The sequence below is a fragment of the Rhamphochromis sp. 'chilingali' genome (genome assembly GCF_963969265.1).
Source record: "Rhamphochromis sp. 'chilingali' genome assembly, chromosome: 4".
Taxonomy (NCBI): Eukaryota; Metazoa; Chordata; class Actinopteri; order Cichliformes; family Cichlidae; genus Rhamphochromis; species Rhamphochromis sp. 'chilingali'.
The window spans coordinates 20,680,615-20,696,565 of NC_137948.1; the positions used below are offsets into that span (position 1 = coordinate 20,680,615).

The 15,951-nt window shown below is 41.3% G+C and overlaps 1 protein-coding gene across 1 annotated transcript in view; it reads right to left on the reverse strand.

The window, feature by feature from the left end:
* slit2 (slit homolog 2) overlaps positions 1 to 15,951 on the reverse strand; it is a 118,826-nt gene that overhangs the window by 12,824 nt on the left and 90,051 nt on the right. The window contains exons 21-28 of the mRNA XM_080879952.1: positions 12,181 to 12,249; positions 11,740 to 11,811; positions 10,739 to 10,810; positions 10,551 to 10,622; positions 8,898 to 9,061; positions 7,015 to 7,139; positions 6,598 to 6,695; positions 3,789 to 3,928 (exon numbers count right to left, since the gene is read on the reverse strand). Coding sequence (XP_080736078.1) covers positions 3,789 to 3,928; positions 6,598 to 6,695; positions 7,015 to 7,139; positions 8,898 to 9,061; positions 10,551 to 10,622; positions 10,739 to 10,810; positions 11,740 to 11,811; positions 12,181 to 12,249 — 812 coding nt within the window. The remainder of the gene's footprint in view (positions 1 to 3,788; positions 3,929 to 6,597; positions 6,696 to 7,014; positions 7,140 to 8,897; positions 9,062 to 10,550; positions 10,623 to 10,738; positions 10,811 to 11,739; positions 11,812 to 12,180; positions 12,250 to 15,951) is intronic.

The following is a 15,951-nucleotide window of genomic DNA, read 5'->3' on the forward strand; positions in this document are numbered from 1 at the left end:
TGAATCTGTAGCATTCCCGTGGATAAAGCACAGGAAATGAGGGAAGTTAGGAAGGAGAGAGGGACAGAAAGGACAGAGAGAAGAACAGACTAACCTCTCTCCACCTCATTGGTAGCAGCTGCAACCACAAAAAAGATGACAGATGATAGAAAGCAGAGCAAGATGGGAGAAAAGACACAGGACAGCAAAACACAGAAAGACAGAGAGAGAACACCGCCACATAAGTTAGCACTCAGAGATGATTGGCACAGTGCAAATGCAGACAAACAAGTAGCAACAGATCAGCGTTAGTCAGATAAAACATTTATCTTTTGTGACCTCTCTGTAATGATAGAAGACTTTTTGTGGGAGATATATTCATGCTGACTATTTCTGGAATAAAGAGTTTGTTTTCCATTTTCTAGACAGCTTCTATACGTCTACAGTTTGGATAATGTCAGTGTTAGTAAGGCGATAAAGGAGAGAAAAGAAACTTTCAGTTTGGTAAAAAAAATCAAAAGTAAAGGTTTTTGATTGAATCAAGTTGCAGCCATAAAACTCAGGCAACCCTTCCAATGAAAATAGGTCAAAAAACCTTTCTGATTTAAATTTGGCTAATCTTTCCATCCAAGTGACCGAGGTCGCTCCATAATGTAGTGGTCGACACATTTGCTGGGTAGGCAAAAGGTTGCTAGTTCCATTTCAGTCAGAGTGTAAAACTCTTCCAAATCAAACACACCCAGAGCCTTGTGAAAATGGAACAGCTGAAAGGTTGACATGGCGGTGTGATGGTTACCACATTGCCTCACAACTCTGTGCAGAGTTAGCATGTTCTCCATGTCTGCCTGGGTTCTCTCCGAGTATTCTGGCTTCTCCCCACAGTCCAAAGACATGGACTGTGGGAGGATTGGTGATTTTAAATTGCACATAGATGTGACTGGTTGTCTGTCTTTATGTATTAGCTCTGGAGCTGAGTGTCAGCTGGTCCAGGGTGTACCCTGCCTCTTGCCCTCTGACAGCTGGGATAGGCTCCAGCCTTCTTGTGACCCTGAATTGGATAAGTGGCAGAAAATGAATGGGACACTCTTCTTGTTCTAACCTGAGGACTTGTGTCCCTGCTGTACAGAGTGGATGTCATTGTAGTCTAAGGAGCTCGGAAAGAAAAGAGTCTTCTTCTTTAAGTTTCCTTGAAGAAGTTTCACCTCTCATCCAAGAAGCTTCTTCAGTTCTAAGAGCAACTGGTGGAGAGTCCCAGCCCTAGTGGGGGTGTTCCTAAGAAGGTCATGGACCCCCTATTGATCCTCTGCCTAATTACTCAAGCCAAGGTGTGAAAATGGGTGTGGGTCATAATCAGCCAAGGTTTCGGGTGAACTCATTGTGAGACCTTGCCCCAACCTGTTATGTGGCTTGCTGAGAACAAATAACCCAAGATGTGAGTGGATGTTAACCTTGGATGGTCTTAGAAAAAGTACCCCTTATGAGGTCCTAGAGCCAAAAATCGACCACGCCATAAAAAGTGCTATAAAAAGATTATACATTAATATTTTTTTCCACTTTAAATTAGCCAATCTTTTAGACCTACTTCTCCTTGAAATATACATCTAAAGTTTTAATTATATTTCGCGGATTTTAACCCTCTATATCCCGGTTTTGTCACATGAGCGCACGGCTTTTTTTGGCGAAAAAAATGAAAAAATGAAATATTTTCCATAAAATAAATTTGAAAGTTATATTTTATTGTACTTTTAATTAGGCCTTTAGATGGTTCAAAGATTGGCACCAACATACATTTTGACCTGCCGTTATTTTTTTTGCAGGAGCACATTTAAAAAAATGCATCCACCTTTATGAATAAGGACAATTCCCCAAAAGGTGCTATAAAAAAAATTATATATTCATATTTTTTTTTTCACTTTAAATTGGTCAGACTTTTAAAACTACTTCTCCCTGAAATATTCATATAAAGTTTTAATTATATTTCGCGGATTTTAACCCTTTATATCCCGGTTTTGTCACATGAGCGCACGGCTTTTTTGGCGAAAAAAAACGAAAAAATGAAATATTTTCCATAAAATACATTTGAAAGTTATATTTTATTGTACTTTTAATTAGGCCTTTAGATGGTCCAAAGAATGGCACTAACATTAATTTCGATCGACTTGTTTTTTTTTTCCGCAAGAGCAGAAAATAGTCTCCAGGCGGCCAGCCCTGCTACGTTAAGCCGAAAGCAGTGCCTTATTCCGGTGTAACTCTCTACCATCACCGGGGGCATGTTGGGTCGGAGTCCTTTCTCCAGCACACACGCCGATACCACGTGACAACAAATACGTCATTTCCTGTTGATTGAAAAAAAAATGCACCCTCTCGCCAACCTGGGGACCAAAAAATGGTCCCGCCCGATCAGCGGGCGAAGCCGCTGCTGCACGCCGGGAATCAGGCTTCATTTTCCGCAGGTCTGTCTAAGCAGCCCGCTGTTTTCCAGCAGGGGTCAAATGTGAAGCAAGGGCGCCACCCGGTGGCCAAATAAAAAAATTACAATTCTAAGGTCCTGACTACAGAACGAAAACGAAACTTAAGCCATCGCCACTACGTTAATGGTAATAATTGTGCAGTGAAAAATAGCGTTTATAATGGGTTTCAATGGGGCGATTTATGGCTCTAGCGCGTCATGTGTATGCCGGTTTGTAGCTTAGCCACTTTAAGCTAATCTAATAAACGGAGACTGCAATTCTAAAGAAAAAAGAAAAAAAAAAGGGTTGGAAGGTTTGGCTATATTCTATTCAACACAGTGAAAATGGCCAAATATTAAAAAACGCTGTGGATGAAAAATGGCTCCAGTACCATCCAAGGTTAAGGTGTCTGGTAAGGGATCTCAAAACTGGATTATAGATGGCAGACAATTGGTATCGTAAGATACCCCCTCTGTTCAGAGATGGATGAAAGGTGAAACGTCTTCAAGAAACTTAAAGAAGTCCAGACGCTTTTCTTTCCAAGCTCCTCAGACGTGTCCTCCAGTACTGGAAGTGTCTGGAGAATACAAAGACACAGACAGGCTGGTGTGCTGGTGTGGCCAAAAACTGTTTTCACAGCACCACACTTCAGGTTGTTTATGCTTATGAAGTCTCCCCCAGAGGCCTTAAGATACAACAGCAGAACTTCTCACTGACAGTCACGTTGCACAACCTTCAGAAAACTGCTGCTTGGCAGGTGATTGTCCTCAGATTAAAATTTGGGTCAGTTTGACAAAGAAGTTGATGCTGATGCCTGTGCGGGTGCGTGGTCCATTGTGAACACATAAACGGGGTCAGCGTATTTTAAGCAGCCACTGATTTGTCTCATTTTGCAACTCTTGAAGGCAGGATTTTCAAAATTTAAGCCAGAAATGATTTTCACTCTTTACGGGCTGAGTGGCGTAACACTTTGATTGACTCCCAAGGTGCACTTTGGTAAGAAATTTCAAGTCACTGAGCCACAAAATTCTGTTATTCATGCCTCTAAGCATAATATTGTATGGTACTTTGTTTTCAGATGCTCTAATTTGTTCCTCTGACACACCTCTTCTCTGTGGTAATGGTGGCCTGTCTCTATGGGTACTGCAGTATTTTAGTGGCCGACATCATGCAAAAAAAATAAGAACACAACACTGAAGTAACTAAAACTGATGGCTATGACACAAACCTACAGGATCCCTGCATTATCAGGGAGAGTCCTGTATTTCTGTGTTTAAATAAATAAATAAAATAGGAATACAGAACGGGGAAAACATGCCAGCCTCCAACATCGGCTCCTTCTTCGTTCGTGATTGTTACCTGTGTATTCTGGTGAGCACATGCATGTGTAGTTGTTGATTCCATCAACGCAGGTGGAGTTATTCTCACAGTCGTTATCTTCACAGTCGTCAATGTTGATCTCACACGCGTCACCTTCGAAGCCCTCCGGACACACACACCTGAGATCAAACACGGAAAGATGCAAGCGCTCATAAATAGGTGGATAAACACCTGTAGGGTCACATACACTACACTGAGCTCTAACATTAATGTAACTATTGATTCATCCTTATTAGATTAACAACAGACAGGATTTACAGAAGGGAAATCCATCGATTTTTCATCTATGATAAGATGAAGAGAGCAAATATTTGGTAAATTATCCCGAAAATAAAAAAAATAATTATTTTAGTAATTTTGTTGAAAAAATAAAGGTTGCATTGGTGTGCTTAAACTTTAATTTCTTGTTAGCTTGCCAGGACAAAAAACTGTAGAAAAGAGTCAGAGATGAATAACTAATGATTCAATGCAAAGTGGTGTATACAAACCTAGAGAGCTCAAACAGGTGAGTGAAGAAAAAACACTCATCATCAGCATCCTAGGCCTATAAGGAAGGATTTGGGATCACCTGATATAGCCCTAACTATAAGCTTTATCAAAAGGCAAAGTTTTAGGGTTAATCTTAGAAGTAGAGAGGATATCTGTCTCTCGAATCCAAAACTGGGAGCTGGTTCAACTATTTTTAAACACCCTTGAAACTACAAATAAGCCTGCAGCCTGAGAGTGAAGTGCTCTATTGAGGGTATATGGTACTATGAAGTCTTTAGGATAAGATGGGGCCTGAATGTGATGAGAAAGATTTTAAATTTGATTCTGGATTTAACAGGAAGTCAACGAAGCGACGCTAACATGGGAGGAATATGCTCTCTTTCTAGTCCCTGTCAGTATTCACGCTGCAGCATTTGATCAACTATAACCAGAGACACAGAGGCAGCATTAGCACACAGCTGGGAGTTTCATCCCATGATTTTATTCAGAGCAGCCCCTCGTGGGTATATAAATTCATTTTACATATAATTTAGGTCCCATCGCACACACTATCAAGCTTCATACACAGGCGTGTTCGGCTGTTCTCGCCAATACTCTCAGTGGCCTCAAACAGACATCAGGTAGGGATTTTCTGCCCAGTGTGGGGATGATTGTAAGCAGTTGATTACTACTGAATAATTGCCAATATATTCAGCAACTAATTTTGTGTGGGTGGACAATTTTATTGAGTAATCATTACAGCTCTAATAGCAAACATTGCACGAATGTGGGGACCTGTGAATATCAGACATATTTAATATCCCCTCCGTCCCCACCCCACCCCCTCACTGACACACACACAGACAGACACACACACATAAACAAACACACCTACACACACACTATCCATGCATGCTGCTCATAACGGCAGAGTCAGCTCCATCTACATATCCCCAGAAGAGAGTCATTATTCTGTTAACGTGAGCGTGCCTCAACTCTGTAACTACTACTCAGGTTTATTACAACACTCTCTCTATGACACACACACACACACACACACACACACACACACACACACACACACACACACACACACACACACACACACACACACACACACACACACACACACTGAGAGCGCTATATTATGGGTCTAATAAAGAGCTCTTATGCGGCACACACTCGGGTGGATTAATATTTCATTATATAGTCGGCGACAGCTCTTCACGATGAATATTCCACCCCCTGTGCTGGAGAGGGAAAAGAAATCATACACCGATGGAAATACGGACATAAATGGACAAGAAATGGCAGCAGAGGATACGGAGAGAGGGCAAAGAAATGGAGGACGACAAACGGGAGGAGCTGGGGTTTCTTAAATCATCTGCGTACGTTGTTAAGATCTGCTCGGAACGAGCACACAAACAGGCATTAGCTTCCCTACAGTTAACACTAAATAGACTAATGAAGAAAGTTCTCACAGCGGGTCTGTCCACTTTGCTCTGGAGACACAAAAGAACCAGTCTCCTGAGCCATTCGCCTCCCGTAACTTCATCACCACCTCTAATTACCGGTGCAGCATCACTGATGGAGGAATCAGCTGAGAAACCACAGATTACCTGCACGTGTGCTCTCTTGCTATCTGATCGGTGATGTATGGTGTTCTGGATGGTTGGTTTTATGAACAGATGCTTTGCGGTAACACAGTTATTGATGTTTATTTGTATTTTCGCTCAGCTCCATCATCTTCCAAGAATGAAACAGCCATAAATGTTCTGTTATTCTGAAAAGGAAGTTTTACTTTAGCACCTTGAGCACATGTCCTCTAGCTCTATCCCCCTAATCCTTACAAAACACTACTTAAAATGTATAAAGTTAAGTACCACCGAGTACACCGAGGGGCCTGTAGCACATAGAGGACTACAGATACTGGAGTTAGAATACTATTGTATGAAATGTTCAAAAGAGAGGTCAGAACTGATGCAAGTGAGGCTCTGACATTGCAGTTCCTTTAAAAAATGTTTGATCCATTAATGCGTTTTCTTGGATTTCCCATAATGCAATGCGCCCCATCAGGTAAATGCTCACATCTTTCAGATGTAACACGGCAATGCTTTCTTTTTTGTCCCAGCCAGTTTCATCATCAGAGTCCACTTTAAAAAGCTCTCTCCAGAGCCTCACAGGTGGAGTAGTACCTCCTGATACACAACAGGTGGATATTTGTGTGTGAATTAAGGAAAATGTCTCTTTAACATAACTTGCGGGTAAACTGACGGTCAAGACTAACCAGGTTGGATAAAATATCTCGAATGTCTCTCACCAAAAGTTGCTGCCTTCTCCTTCTTTCAGGTGGCAGGTTCCACCGTTCTGGCATGGGTTACTGATACAGGCGTGAATGGGTTCGTCACAGTTTTGGCCCTGCGTGCACAACACAAACACACATATGTTCAGCGCTCTCAAACAACAAAAGCTTCTTAAAATTTCCACCTATTGCATCAGTTGACTTTGAAAGTGTTGTCTCTTATCCCTACACTCGGTCACAGATGTATTCATCTGGCTCACGCAGGAATAATCTTTCTACGTGTCTGTATGTGTAAGTTTGTACTCTGCATGAGTTTTGAAAGATAAGAAGTGTTGTCTCATGGGTGTGTTTTTTTTTCTACCAGTGAGTGATTATAAAAGATGCTTTGAAAGAGCAGGTGAATATGATTCCTTTTGCTTTCTATGCTGGGTGTACCTTAAATCCATAAGGGCAGGTGCAGCGGTAGTAGTGCACAGGGTCATTGGCACATGTGCCGTCGTTCTTGCAGGGGTTGGACAGGCAGGGATCACACTTAGCCTGGATATTTATATCCACTGGGCCTATATGGTGCACCAATCCACACAAATAAAACATATACACAGGAGAGATGATTAACAATGCATAAAATTTGGCACATTGGAGAGTAGGAACACTGACTAGATTTACACAGAGGGCTGTACATTATTAGGCAGCTGCAAAAGCTTCAAATGTCAACTTTTTCTGCAGAAGACAAGGATGGTGATTTTTACCCTGCATTCTATATACACTTACTGGTCACTTTATTAGATACACCTGTTCAATTACTCGTTAAGGCAAATATCTAATCAGCCAATCATGTGCAACTCAATCCAGGGGCATAGACACAGTCAAGATGACCTGCTTGAGTTCAAATCAAACATCAGAATGGAGAGAAAGGTGATTTAAGTCACTTTGAATGTGAATACTTCAGTCTTTCCCAAACAGCCATTTCTATGGTTTACAAAGGATGGAACGAAGAAGAGAAAAGATTCAGTGAGCTGACGCTCTCTGGACAAAGATGCCTTGTTGATGCCTGAGATCAGAGGAGAATGGTCAGACTGCTTCAAGCTGATAGGACGGCAGCAGTAACTCAAATAACCTCTCAAATAGCATCTCTGAATGCACAGCATGTCGAACCTTGAAGAAAATGGACTAGGGCAGCAGAAGACCACACCAGGAGCCAGGTTTATGGTTTTGTATCAGTATCAGTAATTAAGGCTGGTGGTGTAGGATATTTTCTTGGCACACTTTGGTGTTTAAAATCTTTTCAGCACCACAGCCTACCTGAGTACTGTTGATGACCATGCCTATTCCTTTATGATGACAGTGTATCCATCTTCTGATGATGGCTGCTTCCAAAGCTCAACTAATCTCAAACTGGTTTCATGAATTCACAGTCTCCAAATCTCAATCCAGCAGAGCACATCTGGGTAAAATGGAAGATTCTCATCATGGATGTGCACCCAATAAATCTGCAGCAACTGTGTGATACTATCATGTCGATATGGACCAAAGTCTCAGAGGAATGTTTCCAGCACGTTGCTGAATTTGTGCCACGAAGAAACAAGGCACTTCTGAAGGTAAAAGGGGTCCAACTGTGCACTAGCAAGGTGTATCTAAGAAAGCGTCTGGTTACTTTTACTATGTTGTTTAGTATTATCACGAGGAGGTTTCACTTGCTCATATATTACAAGTATTGCTTGAGAAAGATGACATTTCTTTGCAGAACCATATCATGTACAGAAAACACAAGAACACAATGCTGGTCAGAACATGAGGGTTGGAAGGGAAGCGGAGCGGTTCTGACTGAACAGAGAGGAAAACTGGGACGGGACTGTCTCAAACTGGAGAATCTGGGATTGAGTAGAAAATACCATTATAAGATACTTTACCTGGCACCAGAAAACCACAAGGCCCGGGGACTTCTACAGTGCGTCAGTCAGATTAGGTCAAAAATAGATTTCAGTCTTGTGTTCAAAGTTAAGTGATAGAATAAGGTTTCAAGATTAACAGTAGCATTTTTCAAGCATCAAGAATCTCAAGGAAACGTATAGAGTTAGTATATACATGTTAAAATTAACATTAACGTTTTTGCCCAGTGAAAACAATATCACAGTAAGTGTAATATAGACATAGTGCTGTTTTGATTTTTGGCAACTTGTGGTCTCCTTTGGGAGTTCTCCTCAAGTGTATGTATGTTTGCTAGCACAAGACCAGACACTGATTTAACTGTATTGTGTCGTTTCTTTGTCTAGCTCCTGGAAAGCATTGTATTGCTGCACTACAATATGTCCATTTACCTGTACAAGTGAACTTCTTGGAGGGTGTGGTCAGTAGAAGTTTGTCCGTCATGTCGCCGGGCCCGGCACAGCGAGCAATGCCAGGCTCCTTATACCCGCTCTTCACCCAGTCTGACAGCCACTGCATGTGACAGTCACAGTACAGAGGGTTGGCGCCCAGAGCCCTGCCAGCCGATTGGACAAAAAGTGAGACAGCAGAAGAAATAACTGGGAGCATTTGAATCATGGTGGTAACAGTGTCACTGTTAGATCAACTTATTTCGGTGTTAAATAAAGTCGACCATGAAGCTTTCGGGAGTGGCGGTGTTTGGATTGTCACTCTGATCCACCCTTTCCTTGTCACGTCTGGTTTCAAAAACCCAAGCTGGTAACAACCACAACCCTCAGCTACAAAACCAAGGGGCGACATCATGGTGGCTACACCATCATTTTATATAAAGCCTTGGGTATTAGAACTGTCTGTTACAAGCACTCTCCATGGTGCTGATCCTTGTGAGCGCCTCACGTAGACTCACCAGGCATCTGCACCCTGTATGACCACGGTGCTTTTTCTGCAGCCTGCTTAGTTTTTTTGATACTGCACTAAAAAATGAGAGCAATACCCAGTGCTCGCACTCTTCCTCTGTATGTCTTTCTCTTTTGTTCATTTCAGCCATGAGATCGTTGTCGAGGCAACACTCAAAGAAAACAACAGTAAAATAAAGTAAAGCAGAACAAAACCTCATTGAATTACATCAGCTTGTTTTCTTTTCAACAAAATATTTCTGCTTCATGGACTTCTCGTTAGAATATATAATCATGACTCTCTGATTTTTCTGCTTCTGCTCTGGGCGTCCTCGTCACAGTGGGAGTGGGCTTTTTATGTTTTGCATTTAATTATTTTAGCAGATTTCCCTGAAAATTCATTAACTACCAGGGGGGAAAATCCCTGGTAATTTGCCCCAAATTACAACACAGTGCATTGTATTCTTCTTATAACTACTATTTAGATTGCTAAGTGGTTAGTATGTGGATCTCACCTGACCGGAAAATATGGATTCTGTTATTGAATGTTTCTGAAAGTGTTGTGATCACACAGCCACACAATGTCCATTTAACATACAAAGACAGATACTCGTATAAAAAACACATTTATGCCATTCAGGCCCACCTTTGTGTAAATTGCATACCTGGCTCATTGTGAAAATTGTTTGTAAACCTCTGAGCTGTGACCGCATATCACCACTGACGCTCTGCTACTCAGCTACAAGAAACAATCCTGTGTGATCACTGATGGCATGACCAGTTAGCTGGACAAGGATGTGGCATCTGCATAAACCACTTCTTTGTTATATTTTGTTGTAAATGGTAAAGGAAAACACACAAAATTAAAGCGAACGATCTTCCCAATGCTAGAAAGGACCTCCAGTCGACATTCATAGAGGTCACTGAGCAGATGGCCGGGTAACATCCTGTCTGACGACGCGTCACAACTTTAATTATAAGTTTTGTTCTGTTTGTGTTTTTCAGGTCCCTGCTGTTACTGGACAGATATATTCACGATGATTATGTATTTCTTTGATTTGTTATTTTATAAGGGAAAAAAAAGGGCAGATTTTTCCAACACACAGCGACACATGACCAGTGATGTTTCTGTGTTTGCGTGTTACTCACAGGTGGGAAAGCGATGCCAGGTCTTTGAAGGCTCCTTCTGGTATCAGTGATATGTCATTACCGTGAAGAGACCTAAGAAAACGTGATTGAAACAGGATGAGATACAATAAAAAACGATTCGATGATTACTTCAGCACTAATCTGACTCTCTGGGACATTTCCCAGGATCAGAAAGTTCAGATACTCACAACAAACGGAGAGATTTAAGTCCGTCGAACGCCCTCTCTGGTATGCATCGCAGCCGGTTGTAGCTCAGAATTCTTTGCAGACAGAATTAACATTTTAGCGCGGACACAAGGCAGATTTTTTTCCCCAAGAAATCTTTGCATGCAGCAAGACAATTCAGAACACAATCCTACTTCTGACTGAGATAAGCAGGCAAAGCAGCAAACATGAACAGTTTAATACACTCATTCATATGCAGGTCTCACAAGGCAGTGATCTAGCACTCAGAGTGCAAGTTTTCTTCCTTTTTTATGTGTATTTTGTTTCTTTTATTTACAGCAACTAAGAGACAAAACATTTATCACACTGGTGCGCAGACTATAAACTGGAGAAACTGCTCTCAGATGTATATATCATGTACTGTTTTCTCCAGTGCCTTCCACTCTTTTCCTGTTTTATTTTTTCAAAATGATTCTTTATATATTATTAAAAATGAAGTGAAGCTGCAAGCTAGTTCAAGGCAGCATCTCCAGCTGCACTGGATCTTTGCTCTCCCTGCTGCCCTGAGTTGATGCCAGCTGTTAAGCACCTCCGCCAGTCCAACATCCATCTGTATATTTACTCATCGTTCCCCAGTTTTGTATGTAATATATTTGTGGAGCAGGGTGTTGAGCTCTCAGCCAGACTCTAACTATAGTTTGTTGTTGTAATAAAGTAGCACTTTAAAACATACGTTGTCTGACTAAAGTGAATTTTTGGACTAGTTTAGGTGAAGCCAGTATTTTATGACATCGATGGTTATTTTGTGGCAATAAAATCTTTCAGAGATTCCCCTGACTCTCTTAGGACTGGCTAAAAATCACATGCGGTCATGTCACCCTTTCTTGATTTCTGCTATGATTTTTTTGAGGCCTTCTTCTACTTGAGCATTTATGAGCTTCTTGTCCACACATAGTCACAACTACGCCTAAAAACAAACACTCACACACACACACCACAAAGGCATATGTAAAGCCAGACTCACAGGGTAAGCAGCTCGGACATGTTACTGAGGCTGTGGTTGGACAACGTGCTGATCTGGTTGTTACTCAAATCACTGGAAAGGAAACAACAGATACATAAAACCCACACAGGCAGCACTGTCCATACATGCGTGAACAAACCCACACGCGTGCACAGACTATGGATTCTGTAATGCTCCTCCTTTAGTCTATCGTACCGAGACTGTCACACCACATCAGGGCCAAACAAAGTCACAAAAATGATTCAACACAGAGTTCAGTCTGTTAGTTGTGATTAAAAGCAAAGTGCAGGAAGCACAGACCAAATCCCAATCCTTCAGTGTTTTCTTTTTGCGTTAAAAAAAAAAGTGTGTTAACCGTACTAAACTTGGCAAAGTGGGATTTAATTATCTGTGTGAAAGTATACAATATCTCTCCACTGAGGTGCTACGGGTGAGACTTACATGAGCGTTAAGTGTTTGTAATTGGAGAGCTCCACGGGAACTTGAGTGAAGTGATTTCCATCCAAATACCTGAGAGTCAGAAAGACAGCGTGGGAGACAAAGAACGAGGGAACACGGGGGTAATATGGAGGAGGATTGGTAAACAAAGGGAGAAAGTGAGAAGGGAGAAAATGAAGTGTTAACCATGTGGGAAATTCCTCATAACCAGTGTGAGCAGTCATTACTGCTGCAGCCATAATAAACACTGGAGTTTAATATCCCCACAGGCGTCTCTCGCTCAGACATACACACATTCATGGGTGAGATCCTATCTCTCACTTTGTGACAATGTGCTATTAATCCAGCATATTAATTAAGTCTTTGTTAATACTGGAAGAACCTTGTCCCCCAAAGGAGACACAGTAGAATGAATAAAAATACCACTAAAGCTGCGGTCTGATATTTAATTCAAGATTATAATACTCTGATCATTAGGGATTTTTTGTTGAGCAGGACTTTATGTACCAAGTGTGATCAGAAAGTTTCAGGACTGATTAAAATTAGGTCTCAAGGCTTCATGGCTGAATACTGGTGCAAGCTGGCAAGTGCCACAGTTTTAAATGGATGACTCAGGATGTTCCAGTATAAATCTGTTTTAATAGTTTTCACTTTTTGGAATGAATTCAAGTACACTAACGTCAGAAGAATGAGGAGCATCCACCTGATTGTGCTCCTCACCTGATGCGCTGCTTTGGGGCTTAGAGACTGTGGACTCCTCAGCTAAAAAAACACTCTCTGTGTCAAAGTCTCAGCTCAAGATCGTCTTAATGATCTTCATCTACTGTATATGCATTTTTTTTGGCTGAAACAGAATTTAATGTTTACTCTGTGGAAGTGTGAGATCTGGTTTAAAATCTCAGGAGCACGATCGCTAATAGTCAGATCAGAAGCGGAAGTGATCCAGGAAGGTACAAAGACAATCAAAATTAAATGAGGGATAGTTTTTGATTATTATGGGTACACAGCTATACCAATCAAAATTATTATTACAACACAAATGTCTTCAGATGACTTTCTGAGAAATAAAATTCTCTTTAAGTTCACAGTTCCTGTGTCTCTGTGTCTCTATAAGCATGTGTTTCTGTGGTTTTCCACCTTTCTGAATGAACATTTCAAGCTCCAGTGAGGTAAGAGATTGATTCAGATGCATAGCGTGATAAATCTGAGGTTTTCTGAAGTCAAAGACGGCTTCAACTTCCTCCATCCACCATAAGTTTGAGCTCTCTGTGGGCACTACTGAAATCCACTCTGACTCTGACCTCTGCTATGGCCTTACTTTTCTCAGGACAGCCTCTGGGGTGTGAGAGGACAGCATTTCTTTGCCAGACTCACTCGTTGTATCCTCCATTACACTGCTATTCTAGCTCTACATCTTGTGGGGATGAACAAAAAGTATTTGACCAGCATAATATAATCTGCAGTATGATCATTGCTTTAACCATGTAACAGATAGCTTTAAGATGGCCTTAAGATGTTATGCATACAGTTATTATGTTGACCTTGTATTCCAGGTGCAGTTATAACTATTTTATACATATTGCATATCTGTGCTTATTTGAGTTGATGTTCAGGTTCTTTAAAGGTCTTAAGCTTCACTGACGTGACTGTTCAGGTGATACATGCTGAGGGAAAACTAGAACATAGAAGGAATTGCAATACATGCTTACAAAACACTTATATCAGGTCATTTTATATTAAGGTTTTAGTAGAGGTTCTTGGTTAAAACATTTATTTAGTAGAAGACATACACATAGTCTCAGTGAGCTTCTGGTCTAGTGAAAGGTCAGAAGTGCAACAGGTGAATTGGGAAAGAGCATTTGAGGACGAGACACAGACAGTAGGAGGTGAAGAGGTGACACAAAGAGCATGTGAGGTCAACACATACACACATATTAGTTAGACTTATTTAGAGGAGAGATTAGTTATGTCTCGACAAGAAAGAGGAACAATTCACTTTGAGACAAGAACGGAAAGTACCAGCCATAAAAATAGAAGATGATTTTCTGGGTGAAAAGTCATGGTGATGTTGATCTGATCTATGTATAAAATGTATCGGTGACGCATGAAGGGGCGTCAGTAAACAAACCCTGATGCTATAAAATATCTGTTCATGCTTTGATTAAGTCGAGGACTACTGGCTGTCTGCGTACAGAGTGTCTTCCCACACGTGTGTTCATTAAAATCATTGTTGGACCAAGAGCTTCTGGACCAAGAGTGGTTTGTACTCTCCCTCCTCAATTGTGAACCTTAACATTTGGGGGCTTCGTCCGGTGGTTGAGGAGGGGTAGATGGAGAAATTTGGTCTTAGGTGGTCTGACGGGCAGACATGAATTCCAGTGGTCGAAGTGAGTGGGCATAAGCCGGCTTATCCAAAAGGTAAGGCACTACCTGTTGAATTATTTCCAAAGTGTGCCAAATTGGACATGATAAAATTTAAGTCTACTCACTGAAGTTACTGGTGGATGTCTGTTTTGATTTTGATGAAAATCTCATGAGTTGATGCAGCTAGAGTTCTGCTAAGAAGAAATGAAAGTAGTTAAGAGTCTGATAAGAAAAGTTTAAATACTGGGTTGAAGTCCCAAAGAAATTGAGTTCGAGTCTCAAGTAGTTTGGTAGGGAATTGGTTATTGTGTTGGTTAGAGTCCAAATTTGGTCATAAGAGTGGACCTGAGCGGTCATTTTGTGAGTTGGAGTCTCCATTGACCACTAGGTTGCACCTGCCTCAGTTATACACTTGTTTCGGGTGTTGATTGTTGTTTCAAAGTATTATAAATTATTTTAGAACGGAACCGTGGGGGTTCTAGGAAGCGCAGAGCCCGGAGGTTACGCTCCCTCCTTGTCGTGGACGCGCGACATTGACCTGTCGGCGAACAGGGTTAGTTCAGTTTGGCTTAACTGTGGGGTACAGGGCATCCTGGAATGAAGCTAGGAGTTAGAGTCTCCTTACCGTTTGGAACGGTACCTGCGCTTTTTTGGTCAGAAGAAGTTGGACTTCGGGCGTGTAACTTTAACTTAAAACTTCAGGGTAAGCCTTGGCTGTGAAATGCCAAAAATAGAGCTTCAGGCAAAGTTTGGGTTGGTTGACGCTTTTAAATTGTGTTAGGGACTTTAGAGATGAGGCCAGAAACTGTTGGACAGATACTGGTGAATTGGTCGCAAAAAACTCAGGGAGTTTATCCGCTGGGCGGTTATTTTAAATTTGTCGAAATTGTGTAGGCGCTAAAGCTGACAGATCTGACAGTGGTTGTAAATATAAGACGTCGTTGTAATATAGAATAAGTAAATTTGGTGTGAGAGGAGGCTGTGTGTCGAGTCAGCAATGCACTGACTGCCTGCTGCCATTTTTAGATGGAGAGTGTGTGTGCATGCAAATGAGGCAGCTGATGCAGAGCGCATGAGAGGACTATGCTTTCGGTTTTGTGTGTTATTCAGCTCTATAACTATTGTTTGCAAATGTGGATAAATGTCTGCGATTAAAATGCTGGCTTAGTATATAATAACATTGTAAATATATGAATGGTGACAGCGTTTCAAAGTAGAATATAAGAATTGTTTGTGTTTAAAACCAACGTTTAGGTAAGAAGATTTAAGGTGGATTTGAAGGCATAAACAAAAAATAAAAAGGGTTACAGTCTGCAAGGGTTGTTAATTAATGAGCTGACTGGATGCAGAGTAAGTGGAGTGGTCATCCTGAGAGGATTGAATGATGCTCTAACTCTGTGGTCAAGTCAG